This window comes from Rattus rattus, chromosome 16 (genome assembly GCF_011064425.1).
Source record: "Rattus rattus isolate New Zealand chromosome 16, Rrattus_CSIRO_v1, whole genome shotgun sequence".
NCBI lineage: Eukaryota > Metazoa > Chordata > Mammalia > Rodentia > Muridae > Rattus > Rattus rattus.
The window spans coordinates 18,141,532-18,155,068 of NC_046169.1; the positions used below are offsets into that span (position 1 = coordinate 18,141,532).

Sequence of the window (13,537 nt, forward strand, 5' to 3'; positions counted from 1 at the left end):
CTGGGGCAGATGGGCGGAAAACAAAGGTCTGCCTGGGCTACAGAAGGAGATCATATCCCAAAATAATAAAGCAAGGAAAGGGGGCTGAGGAGGCAGCTCAGTGGTTATCTCTGCAGCTATGAGCACTTGCTGCTCTTCCAGAGGACCCGGGTTCGAATCCCAGCCCCTGACTCTCTAGCTCTAAGAGATTCAAGTCCTCTTCTGGATTTACGTGCATGTGTGCACAGACATGCGTGCAGGCAAAACACCTATACACATAAAATAAAAATGAGAAAAGGAGTCAAAAGACGGCAGCCGGTATGGCTCAGTGGTAGAACACCTCTCTGCTATCATGGAGTCCTGGGTTCAATCCCCAGCACTGGAAAAAAAAAAATAAAAGGATGGAAGATACAGAGGGAAGAAAGGGAGGGTAGAAGAGAGAGAAAAAGGAAGGGGAGTGTGGTCCAAGCCTGGGAGCCAGAAACAGGCAGATCTCTCTGAGTCAGAGAGTCTGCTCTACGTGAGTTCAAGGCCAACCACAGACAAATGGAGAGGGGGGTGGGCATGAGGGGAGGGGAAGGGGAAGGGGAAGGGGGAAGAAAAAGGAGCAACGTTAACCTCTAGAGATTTCCCTGAACGCCGTGGCTAACAGGCCATAGCCCCATGCCTTTCATTGCCCTCTGCAGAGTCTGGGGTTTCCTGCATGGAAGGGCCCCCTCCTCTTGTCTGTAACCTCAGTGTCTGGAGTGCTCTGAGAAGTGAATACCTCCTCCCTTTTTGAAAGTGCCTGAGTCTTTGGCCATGCCAGCCACACCCTTGAAGGCCTCTGCCAGCTGCACCCCAGCCAGCCCCTCCCTTTCTGGCTCAGCCTCAGAGAACACTCTGGAGTCTTCCCGGAGCTGCCAGGTGGAGAGGCCCGACAGCTGACAGATCTCACCAGTCACAGGCTTTACTGGGTACCAGAAATAAGCACAGTCATCCGTAGAGCACCCTTGATTTGGGGGGTGTCTGGGGTCCTTCCCAGAACATCTCAATGTGTCTCCCTGGGAGTCCGATTTCCCGCTGGCCTGAAGGTCGTCTACCCCCATCACTACTGAAAAGGAATCAACAAGGGGCCAGGTAACAGGACTGGGGAGCCATTCTCCATCCCCAACTGTTCTTGGCTATGGACCAGAGAGAAGCTGTCTAGCTAAGGAGTCTGGGGACCTGAATGCGTTTGACCTTGGCCAGAGGCCAGCAAATGTGACTCATTTTCTTCATCCGCACAATGAGACCATTGGACTGGATGTTCTGGAAGTCTCCAGGGCTGTGAATCAAGTTTCTCCCCGCCCCCTGTGCTGTCAGCTTCTTCCCTGCTCTGTAAAGGCTAAAGGGCTGGGGTATGTATGCAGGCAGCGCTGAAGAGACCGCTTGACCAAACTTAGACTTTTCCGTGGCCTTTCTTTACTCTCCCCTGTCAAATTCAAATTCAGTTTTAGCAAAGCCATGCTATGTGAGTTTTGTGGGGGCTGTTAAGATGGCTTAGTAGGTAAAGGCGCTTGCCGCTAAGCCTGAAGATCTGGGTTCGAGTCCTGGGGCCTCACATAGTGAAAGGAGAGAACAGAGAAGTTGTTCTCTGACTTTTGTACGTGTGACATAGTATGTGTGGTATACCCACGCACTAGCACATGTGCACACAAATAAATATATCTAGTAAAAAGAATCTAGAGGCGGGCTGGAGAGATGGCTCAGTGATTAAGAGCACTGACTGCTCTTCCAGAGGTCATGAGTTCAATTCCCAGCAACCACGTAGTGGCTCACAACCATCTGTAAGGAGATCCGATGCCCTCTTCTGGTGTGTCTGAAGACAGCTACAGTGTACTTATATATAATAAATGAATAAATCTTTAAAAAAAAAAAAAGAATCTAGAATCCTTCTAGGTTGGTTTAGCTCAAATCCCCGTCACCATCCTGGTGTTTCTTTCTGTTCCTCTGTTCATTCCAGCCCAGCCTTGAGCTTCTTTTTTTTGGTCCTTTTTTTCGGAGCTGGGGACCGAACCCAGGGCCTTGCGCTTCCTAGGCAAGCGCTCTACCACTGAGCTAAATCCCCAACCCCCAGCCTTGAGCTTCTTATGTAGCTAAGGATGAGTTTGAATTTCTGGATCTCCTGCCTCTACCTCCTGAGTGCCAGATCAATTGCAGGCTCAACCTATTCCCTCCTCCTCCTCTTCCTCTTCCTCCTCCTCCTCCTCTTCCTCTTCCTCCTCTTCTTCCTCTTCCTCTTCCTCCTCTTCCCCCTCTTCCTCTTCCTCCTCCTCCCCCTCTTCTTCCTCCCCAACCTCCTCTTCTGTTTTTTCAAGATGTAGTTTCTCTATATAACCCTGGCTGTCCTGGGACTTGCTCTGTAGACCAGGCTGTCCTCAACTCACAGAGATCCGCCTGCTTCTGCCTCCCAAGTGCTGGGATTAAAGGCATGCGCCACCACCCCTGGAACACTTCTTTTGTTAATGTTGTATTTTATTTGTATGAGTGCTTTGCCTGGGCATATGTAAGTGCTCTGTGTTCATTTCATGCGGGAGGAGGGGATTGGTGCCTCTAAAATTGGAACTACAGACACGTGTGCCACCATATGGGTACTGGGAACTGAATCCTGGTTCTCCGCAAGAGCAAGTACTCTTAATCTTTGAGTGACCTCTTTACTCCCCACCCCACCTCCTTTGAAACAGAGTCTCTTGTAGTCCAGGCTAGCCTAGCCTGGAACGTGACTACACTATACCTGGTGACCTTGAATTTTCAGTCCTGACTAAACCTGGGATTACAGGTGAGTCCCACACCCAGTTTTACGGGGTGCTGGCGATCAAACCCAGGGCATCATGCTTGCTAGGCAAGTCCTGCACCCACTCAGCTGTAGCTCCTGCCCTTTTGCCCTCAGGTTTCTTCTGAAACCTTTACCAACATTTAGTCCTAACCCTGCTCCTTGGCCCGAACAGTTGAGTTTATCCCCGCCCTGCCCCCACCATGATCCTATGTGTGTCCACATGACAGCATGTTATCCACACACAGCATGATCTGAGGCTGCTCCTGACCTCCTCTGGCAAAGGACGCATACATGAAATAAAATAAAAACATCTTTTCAAATAATAAAACAAGGGAGCCAGAGAGATGGCTCATCACTTAAGGGCACTGACTGCTCTTCTAAAGGACCAGGGTTCAAATCCCAGCACCCACATGGCAGCTCATAACTGTAACTCCAAGATTTCACTTTCACATAGACATACTTGCAGGCAAAACATATGAAATAAAGATAAAGTAATTAAAAAAAAAAAAAAAACAAGTCTATCCTGGTATTGGTGGTGGTGGCGGCGCACGTCTTTAATCCCAGCACTCTGGAGGCAGAGGCAGATCTCTGTGAGTTCTAGGCTAGCCTGGTCTACATTGCCAGTTCCAGGCCAGCCAGGGCTATCTAGTGAGACAGTGTTTAAAAACCAAACCAACGGGTTGGGGATTTAGCTCAGTGGTAGAGCGCTGGCCAAGTGCAAGGCCCTGGGTTCGGTCCCCAGCTCCGAAAACAAAGAAAAGAAAAAAAAAAAAATCAAGACTTGGTCTACGGGGAAAAAAAAAAAAAAACAAAACCAATCACTATAAATGACTGTAAGTAAAGAGAAGGTGCGTATGGTAGATACTCCCCAGACCATGAGACCAGCAGTCCAGTCTTGAAATGGGCTTGGGTGTCCCCCAAGACAGCCCTAAAATGTAGCTAGAAAGAAGTGGGAGCTTTGAGCCAGGAGCATCTCATTTTGGGGGCTGGCTGGGTATGTGGTGGCTTTATTTATTAAATGAATACACTTTTTGTTTTTGTTTTGTTTTGGTTTTCAGACAGGGTCTTTCTGTGTAGCCCTGGCTGTCCTGTCTCTGCCTCCTGAGTACTGGGACTAAAGCCACGATCGATCGCCCAGCTGAATACACTTTTTGATGACAGACGCAGGCTTGGGAGGGGTGGGGTCCACTTCTGGAAGTACCTGAGAGAGGCAAGGATTAGGGATAGCAGTGGACTCAACCAGATTTACCTGTTACATTGGCTTGGGGGCTTTCACTGTAGGGAACTGATTAAAGACTCAGGGACCTAGGGAGATAGCTTCACTGGTAAAATGCTAGTCCTGCAAATATGAAGACCCGAGTTCGATACCTAGTTCCCATTGGAAAAGAAGCCAGGCATGACTTGCAATGCCGGCGATTAGAAGATGAAGGCAGAAGAATTCCTGGGCTTTGTAGGCCAGCCACCCTAGGCTCTGGGCCAGTGAGAGACTGTCTCTCAGAAAACAAAGAGGATGCCACCCGAGGAACCACACCCACGATTGTCCTGTAGTCTCCACAAGCACACAGATGTGCACTTCCACATACACATAATTTACAACCCCTCCAACACACACACACACACACACACACACACACACACACACACACACACACGGGGTGGGGGAGGGTCTGGTCTCTTGCGGTTGTGTGTTGGCATAGAAACCATGTGGTGCTTCGTGTGAGTCCCATCTGATAAAGGTTGACCGATATTGGAGTGAGTAGCTACAGCCCCAATCCGGAAGAGCTAGTTCCAGGCTCCAGAGCCTGGAGTGCCAAACGCCCGACATCCTGGGGAAGGACGGCCCCGCCCATTCTCCAGGCAACCGGGGCAGGGATCCAGATTTCCTGTTTTCGCTGGATGATTCGGGTCGTGTTTTCTCGGTCCCGCAAGGAATAGAGCATAGGGCAGGCTGAGCCTGAGTCACCGAGGCACTGGGCGCGAGATTCCTTATCTTGCAAATAGCCAAGGAAGGCTCAGAGGGCTGGGAGCCTCCCGCGGGGAGGTATCCCCCTAAACCACCTTTCCACCACTCTCTGTCTCCCTCTAGTGCCTGCTCGCTGCCAACAACCGTATCTTTAATTCATGGTTTCTCGAATTGCTGGGGGTGGGGTGGGGGTGGGGGTGTTGTTTGTTTTGCCTTTCATTGGTTTACGCATTCGTAACTGTGGCGGTGGGTGGCGCACGCCTTTTTACCCCAGCACTCCGGAGGCAGAGGCAGGGGGATCTCTGTGAGTTCGAAGCCAGCTTTGTCTATAGAATGACTCTATAGAGTGAGGGCTACACAAAGAAACCCTATGGGGGTGGGGTGGGTGAATTTATGGAATCAACAAACTAATGAGTAACCGAGGGTGCGTTTTGGAAATAACAGTGTACCGTCCTAGGGAGGCATTTCCTTTTTCCTATGGCTGTCTGGCCTGGGAATCTGACAGGAGGAAGGTCTCCGTGCTTTCATAAAAATAGTGGCAGGCTGATGTGTCTCAGTAGGTAAAGGCATTTGTCAACATAAGTTTGATAGCCCGAGTTTGATGCTGGAAACCGGCATAGGAGAGGAAGGAGAGAATTAACTCCACAGAGTTTGCCCTCTGGCCTCCACGTGTACATTGTGGCATGTCCCACACTATGTACATACAAGTAAACTTTAAAAACAGAAAATAGTGGTTGGAGAGATGGCTCAGTGGTCAGCTTTTATAGAGGACTGGGATTCAATTCCTGGGACCCATATGTTGACTCACAACCACCATAACTCCAGTTTCAGGAGATGTGACCTCCGTGGGCAGAAGGCATGTGGTCCATATACATAAATGCAGTCCAAGCACCCACACACAGGGCATACAATAAAAAGAAAATGAATGAATGAATGAGTGAATGAATGAATGAGAGAAAAGGAAAATAGAGAGAAGCTCTCTCTCTCTCTCTGTCTCTCTCTCTCTCTCTCTGTGTGTGTGTGTGTGTGTGTGTGTGTGTGTGTGTGTGTGTGATTCTTTTTGTTTTGAGACAGAGCCTCTCTGTGTAGCCCTAGCTGTCTGCAACTCCCTGGCTGGTCTCGAACTCACAAAGATCTGTTTGCTTCTTCCACTTAAGTGCTGGGATTAAAGGCATGTGCCACCACCACCCAGCTGTAATTCATGTTAAAAGATAGCCTTGCTATGTAAACCTCAAATCGGCTTCCAACGCCTCTTGTTTTGGCCTTCGGAGAGCTGGCGATTTGGTTTGCACCATCTGGATCAACGCTTATGATTAGGGGGCCTTGAAGCCCTTCAGAGTGTGTGCACGGGGCCTGCTCTGCTGAGAGGCCGGCTCTTTACTTCCCTCCGCAGTTCTGGGAAATGCTTGACTCAACCCCTGGTTACAGTCTGGGGGAGTCAGCTCTGTTGGTTAAGAGCCTGCTGAGAAAGCATGAGGACCTGAGTTCGGATCTCCAGCACCCACGTAAAAGCCACGTATAGTGGCAGACATAACGGTAGTGGGGTGTGTGTGTGTGTGTGTGTGTGTGTGTGTGTGTGTGTGTGTGGCAGGAGGAGCCTAAGAACTCCATGGCAGTCAGTCCATCAGTCCAGTCAATTGGTGAGCTCGAGTCAGTGGGAGAGACCCTGATTCAGATTAGGGTGAAAAAGCTTAAATGGAGGAATTTAATATTGGTCTTTGTCCTACACACACACACACACACACACACACACACACACACACACGGCAATACAATGTACATACACACTACACATCACACACGCTATCTCCCCACTACACATCACACCCACCCACCTACACACTATACACCATACCCCATACTACACACACACTACATGTACCATACACATACACACACACATACACACTACATTACACACTACACACACACACTACATTACACACTACACACACACACACACACTACATTACACACTACACCAAGCACACAGACTATACACCATACCCTACACTACACACTACACCCCCCACTACACACACACACACACACACACACACACACACACACACACACACAGAGGTTAAACCCCACCGCTTTGAAACAAAAGGGGGGTGGACAGGAGGAAGAGAAACAGGAGGACAAATCTCAGCGAGGGCATGGTGACCTGTGACTGAAATCCCAGTAATCAGGAGACTGAGGCAGGAGGATTACCGAGAGTTCTAGTCTAGCCTGGTCTATCAGGCTCGTTAGGGTTACAAGTGAGACCCTGCCTTAAATAAACAAAACAGACATGGGCTACTGAGATGATCAGCTGGGAACGGTTCTTACCTCACAAGCCTGGTGCTCAGGGTTGGATCTCATATAAATGTGGCAGGAGTGAGCTCACGCCACACAGTTGTCCTCTGACCTCCACACACATGCGGTGGCACAGGCACCCTCACACACCTTGCACACGTACACACAATAATGTGTGTGTGGGAGTGGTGAGACAGGGTTCCTCTGTGTAGCCTCGTCTGTTCTGGAATTTGTTCTGTGGACCAGGCTGGCTTTGAACTCACAGAGATCTGTTTGCATCTGCTGCCAGAGTGCTGGGGCGAAAGGCGTGTGTTGTGTCACCACCGCCCAGCATCACACACAATCGAATTTAACAAATAACCCACAAACCCTCCAAACCGGAAGGACGTTTTCTTGACTCCATCTTCATACTTGAACTTCAGAAGGCTATGCAGTCTCTTGCTCAGAGATAGGTGACCCGACATGATGGGACTTGGTTCCTTGATGCCACCCACCTCTCCTCACAAGGCCCCTCAGGAGAAATGAGAGCCTACTCAGTCCTTATAGGGAGAGTCCCCAGTCCTCCTCCCTGATGGTCGCAGTCACAGAGACCCAGTCGCAGCCTGTCACCCGGGCACCTAGTGTATTTATTACAGTCCAAATGTTTTCCCGCACTGCGGAGAAAGAGGGAAGGGGAAACTGAGAGAAGGTGGGACCCCGGATCAGACCCCAGACTCCTCCCCCCACCAGAGCCCAGGGCATCTGTCCTGTTGGGCCAAGGAAGACTTCGAGATCCCTGAGGGCCCCAGCAGGGGGGTGGGCGGGGCTGGGTGCCGCAGAAGAGGGCTGGAGGGGGGGACCACCTCATCCCCATCATGTTCCAGGCTGAGGCCTGTGGCTGGAACCTACCACCCCAGTTCTGAAAGCCTCCACCAAACCTGCCCCGTCAAAGCCTGGGAAGGAGGCATCCCTTGGGCAGGCTCCGAAGTGCACCGCGTGTTAGTTAGCTTGTGACCGTGAGCTATCGTTTGGCCCATAACCCAGACAGCAGCCTGGACCTGTCTCCCAGTAGCCCTTGACCTGTTCGGTCATCTGACTGCATTGTTTGGGCCCATGCTTTAAAAAAAAAAAAAAAAAATTCCGCTGCTGCTTTCTACCCGTGTTCTTTCTTATCTTCTGACCTGAATTCCCAGTCTCTCACTTTTGAGACAGGTTCTCCTGTACCCCAGGTTGGATTCGAACTCACTACGTGGCCTAAGATGACCTTGAACTTCCGGTCCTCCTGCCTCTACCTCCAGAGTGCTGGAATTACAGGCATGCACTAGCATGCTCGGTTTTATGCTTTGTTTGGGATGGAACCCAGGACTTCATGCATGCTAGGCAAGCACTCTATCAACTGAGCTACGTCCTCAGCCCCTGAACTCTCCTACCTTTGACTTCAGGGTTAGATACAGATTTACGCCACCTCTTGTGCTGATGAAGGCCCAGAGAGTGTGGCCTTGATATGAAGGCAAGGGAGAGAGACGGGACCAAGTGCGAGCTTCTCATTCTGCCTGGCAACACACTAGGAGCTAGGCGGTCCTTCCTTCTCTCTTAGATCTGGCTCGCTTTGCTCTGTTCCGATCCACCCCGTGGGAGATAGAGGAAGAGGAGGGGAAGGTCCCAGGCTTGGCACCTTCCAAGCTGTGCAGGGGTCCACTGAGCTCAGGTGAGGTGACAGCCAACAGTGGACTCTTGTGCCATACTCAGGCAATGGGCCCCAGGCTGGTAAGCTGGCCTCAAGCAGAAGAGGGGTATGGTGATCTGATCCCTGTGTTCGCAAAGGCTCTTTGTCCCTGGGCATGGTGGGTGGGCAGGGAGTGGGGATGGGCACACTTTAGGGACAGGACAATGTGATTCCTCCTCGTGGGTGGGTCACCCACTCTAGAAGAAGCTCTTCTCTAGTCCCACTTGCCCACTTGCTGCCCCACCCCCACCCCGGGACCTCCGTAGCAGTATGGGGGTACAGACCCCTCTTTCCCAGGTCTCAGGGCCCCAGCCTCTCTTTGTTCCAGGGCCTTCCAGCCCTAGATGGGTCCGTCTGGGCTTAGAAGCCCCCACTCTCAGAGCTGCTCCGGCTGTGGTAGCTGGGACTGCGGCTCCTGGAGGCGCTGCAGGAACGGCTGCGAGTCCCGTGACTGCGGCTGCTGTAGCTTCCGTGGCTGTGGCCAGGGCTTGGGCTCCTGCTGCGGCTCCGGCTGGAGTAGTCGCTGCTCAAGCAGCTGGAGGAAGAGGAGGGGCTGGGCCGGTAGTAGGGGATGGGACGCTTTCGGGCACTGTAGGAGAGAAAAAGTAGATCCTAGCCCACCCAGAGCCCCAAACTCTGCCCATCCGTGGTGGTCACTCGGGCCTCAGTCCCCATCCAGCAGTGGCAAGGGCTTCCTGCCTAAGATTCCCCTGAGTCTTGGCCTCAGGGACAACCCCAATTCCAAACTTCTGTGTCCTTTGCCAGATTCATATTGTTTTGGTTTTCCTTGTCTGCCTGCAGGGCAAAAAGCCCAAATTCTTTATTAATCCGAGTATGTGCTTAGAAGTATTTTCTGAATAGATGAAAGTTTACTGTGTATGTGTGTTTCTTTTGGGGATATAGGAACGTTCCTCACAAATGCGAGGAATGTTCTAGAACAGTTGAGGTACACCCTGAACTTCATGAATGAAACTTTCTCTTTATTTTTTTTTATTTTTAATTATGTGTCTGTGGGGGTGGGGGATGTGTACATGTGCAGGGGCCACGGAGGCTGGAGGTTGTTGGGTGCCCTGGAGCTAATCGCCATGGAACTTCCATGTGTGTGTCCTGGGACTTGAACTCGGGTCCTCTGGAAGGGTAGTAAATACTCTTAAGCTTGGAGTCATCTCTCTAACCCAAAATTTCATTTTATTTTTATTGTCTAAGGAGGGGTTTTATATAGCTCGGGCTGGCTTCAAACTCACTGTGTAGTTTGGGTTTTATATAGCTTGGGCTGGTCCTGAACTCCTGATTCTCAATCTCCCTATAATCACAGGCATGTGCCACTAGACTTCTTTTCCTCCTCCTTTCTTCTCTCCTTCGTTCCTTCCTCCTTTTATTTTAGACAGCATCACTATGAAGCTCAGACTAGCTTGTAATTTTTCAGTCTTCTTGCCTCAGCTTCTGAGTTCTGGGGTCACAGAAGTATGCCATTATGACCAGCATGAAGTGAAACTAATTTCTTTTTTTTTTCCTGAGACAGAATTTCATGTAGCCCAGGCTAGCCTCGAACCTACTCTGTAGCAGAGGATGCCCTTGAACTTCTGATCCTTCTGCCTTTAACTTCCTAAGTGTTGGGACTGCAGGTTTCTGTCATCTGTTTGTGCACAAGGACTCTGGGGCAGCATGCTTGTGGAATACTGGGTTCTATGCATGTTTCGAGCATTCTCGTAACTGAGACATCCATAGACCTTTGAACGAGCTTTTAAATAGGGATGACTCTTCAATAAACTTAATAATGGCTCCTTGGCTTGCAAGTATTACTGCATATGGCCAAGTCCTTTTTTTTTTTTTTTTGCCTCCCCATCCCTTCTCTGAATAGAATTTTATTTATTTTGTTTGTCTGTTTGTTTGTTTTTCTTTTTCTTTTTTTTTTTTCCGGAGCTGAGGACCGAACCCAGGGCCTTGCGCTTGCTAGGCAAGCGCTCTACCACTGAGCTAAATCCCAACCCCCGTTTGTCTGTTTTTTAAAAGAGAGAGAGTTTTTCTGTGTAGCCTTGGCTATCCTGGAACTTATTTTGTAGACCAGGCTGGCCTTGAACTTTGGACATCCACCTGCCTCTGTCTCCCAAGTGCTAGGCTTAAAGGCTTGTGTCGCCAACGCCTGGCTAGATATTCTTTTTCCCAGACAAGGTTTCTCTGTGTCTGTCTTGGAATTCTGCAATTCAGACTGGGAAAATTTAGACTTTTACGGTCACTCACAGGGAACAGGATGAGAGCCCTGGCCACTGCTGTCTCTGTTCCCCACCTCCCACCTCCATCCCAACCCTTCGCTCAGCTACCTCCCGCTGGCCCAGAGTTAGTTTGAAGGCAGGAGGCTATGATCTAGAGAAAAGTAAAGAAAAGTGGTTAAGGGGGCTCTAATGCCCCGCCACAAGGGTTAATTCTGAGGAAGAAAAACAGCTGTGCATTAGTAGGGGGAGGCAGCCTGGGACAGAGAGGCTGAGGTGGGCGCCCAGCTGGAGGATGTGAAATTCTGGCCATCTTAAGAGCCTCAGTGTAGAACTGAATGTATCTGGGATGCTATCTCTAGTGTGGTGGTCTAGCCTTTACTTCTGAGTAAAGGAGGCAGCCATATTGCTTTCTTGGCGACTCAGCCGATCAAGAACTAATGGTTCTCTGCCTGTGTGGGTTGTGACCCCTTCGGGACCTCATATCAGATATTTACATTATGATCCACGACATCATTTTCATGGTGAGGGAGAGGTCACCGCAACACGAGGAACTATATTAAAGCCATGCAGCATTAGGAGAGTTGAGAACCACCGGACTAAGGAGAATTAATTTGAGAAGACTGTGTAGGAGCTGAAAAGATTCTTACGGATTTCAGCTAATTAGACCCATCTGGCCACTGAGGGCTAGAGAGGTACATTCAGTCTCCCTCAGGTGCTTTAGCAGGGCAAAGCTGGGCTCAGAACTCTGCCAATGACAATCAATTTATACTGGGGTAATCCTGGGTAATTTTTGATTTGTTGGCACTAGGGATTGGATACTAGGCAGATGCTAGGTTCCCCGTTACTGACCATGTGATTCTAGGCAGGTGCCTTTTCATTGAGCACCCCCAGCCCCTCACTGGGGGATTCTAGGCAGATGCTCTACCACTGAGCCACGCCCCCAGCCCCTCACTGGGGATTCTAGGCAGGGGCTCTACCTCTGAGCCACGCCCCCAGCCCCTCACTGGGGGATTCTAGGCAGATGCTCTACCTCTGAGCCACGCCCCCAGCCCCTCACTGGGGGATTCTAGGCAGGGGCTCTACCACCAAGCCACGCCCCCAGCCCCTCCCTGGGGGTTTCTAGGCAAACATTCTCTCAATCTTTTTATTTTGAGGTAAGGTCTTGCTAAGTTTCTCAGGCTCTCCTTGAATCCTCCCCCACCCCCATCCTACCTAAGTAGGTGGGATGAGAGGCCTGAGCCACCAGTCCCAGCTTTTGGGTGATTTCATCTGCAGACTCAGACCCTTCGAGTCCTCCATCACCTCAGTCACAAGCCTCATTCTGCATGGGGTTCCTCAGACAGCTGCCCCAGAGAGTACGCTCTGCCCCCTCCACCAATCCCCCAGGGTGTTGGGAGGTTAGTGAGAAAAGGAGACCCAGACAGAAAGCCGACCGCCACCAGACTAGCTCACATGAGTATCACTTGGGCTGCCTGTGGAGCCCGGTCCACACGGCCCCCAGGCTGGCCACAGGCCACGCAGCAGGAGCTTCCTTGAGATGAAGAAGAAAAGTACGTATCATTGACGGTGTGATAGACACCGGGAGGGAAGGAGGGGCTCCAGATGGATGAATGGAATCTTCCAGAGCTGAACTCCACGCCTGTGGCTGGCCGCCCCGCCCCATGTACAGACCAGCTCGGATCCATGGCACCTCTTCCCTCCCAAGGTTGTCACTTTTGTCTGTGATGCTCTGGCACCCAACTCTTTCGATCCACTAGTTTCTCAGCACCCAACCCATCTCTACTTTAGCTCTTCCTCCCTCCCGCCTTGACAAAACCCTCCTCTTTCCTCAGTATTAGAATCAGTCCATTCTAGAAGGCCCCCAGGCCTGTAAACTTTGACTCCCGACATTCCTGGCTACCAATTTAGCGACAGTAGCCCTAGTTTCTTCTCGCCCCAGGTCTCCTTTGTACCTGGTGATGCGTCTCGGCTCCATGAAACTGGGCGAGTCCCGACGCCGCTTTCGGATGGGCGAGTAGCTGCGGGAGCGACGCCGGGTGCGGGCGGCCTCAGCCTCGGCATGCCTGGCACGGCCTTCGCTGTCCTTGTCCCTGTGGGATCCAGCATGGTGAGGGATCCCCGCCATCTGAACTCTAAGTCCGGGATCTTCGCCATCCGCCCCCTCCCATCACACTATTCCCGTTGGGACACTTACCGGCCAAGAGGTTTCTTGGGAGACGGTGAGAGGCTGGGGCTGCGGGTCCTTTTGTCTGGGGAGCGCGAGCGGGATTTGGAGGGCGAGCGGCTGGAGCTCCACGACCCGGGATGGGGGCCCGGGCTGCGCGACGAACTGTTCCCCTCTGGGCCGCCCCGTCGGCCATGCGCGCCTGGTGATGGCGAGGTGCTTGCGGGCCGTGCTCGCGGGGGTCGCTCCTTTGCCCTAGAGGAGGGAGAGCGGGGCAGGGCTCAGTGGTGTGGGCTGCGGGGCAGGAGAGACATAGGTCGTGGCGGTAGAGATCCATGAGGCCACCCCAGAGGAAATGGGGCACCAAAGAGACAAATTGGGGATTCCGTGTGGGGTTATTAACTAGAGAGGGAGACTC

At 51.3% G+C, this 13,537-nt stretch overlaps 1 protein-coding gene across 2 annotated transcripts in view; it reads right to left on the minus strand.

Annotated features, from left to right (window-relative positions):
* Positions 1-7,642: 7,642 nt before the first annotated feature.
* Srrm3 (serine/arginine repetitive matrix 3) overlaps positions 7,643-13,537 on the minus strand; it is a 40,668-nt gene continuing 34,773 nt past the window's right edge. For both annotated transcript variants that reach the window (XM_032886476.1, XM_032886475.1), the window contains 3 exons: positions 13,150-13,374; positions 12,908-13,045; positions 7,643-9,331 (listed from right to left, as the gene is read on the minus strand). In XM_032886476.1, coding sequence (XP_032742367.1) covers positions 9,270-9,331; positions 12,908-13,045; positions 13,150-13,374 — 425 coding nt within the window. In that variant the 3' untranslated portion in view covers positions 7,643-9,269. The remainder of the gene's footprint in view (positions 9,332-12,907; positions 13,046-13,149; positions 13,375-13,537) is intronic.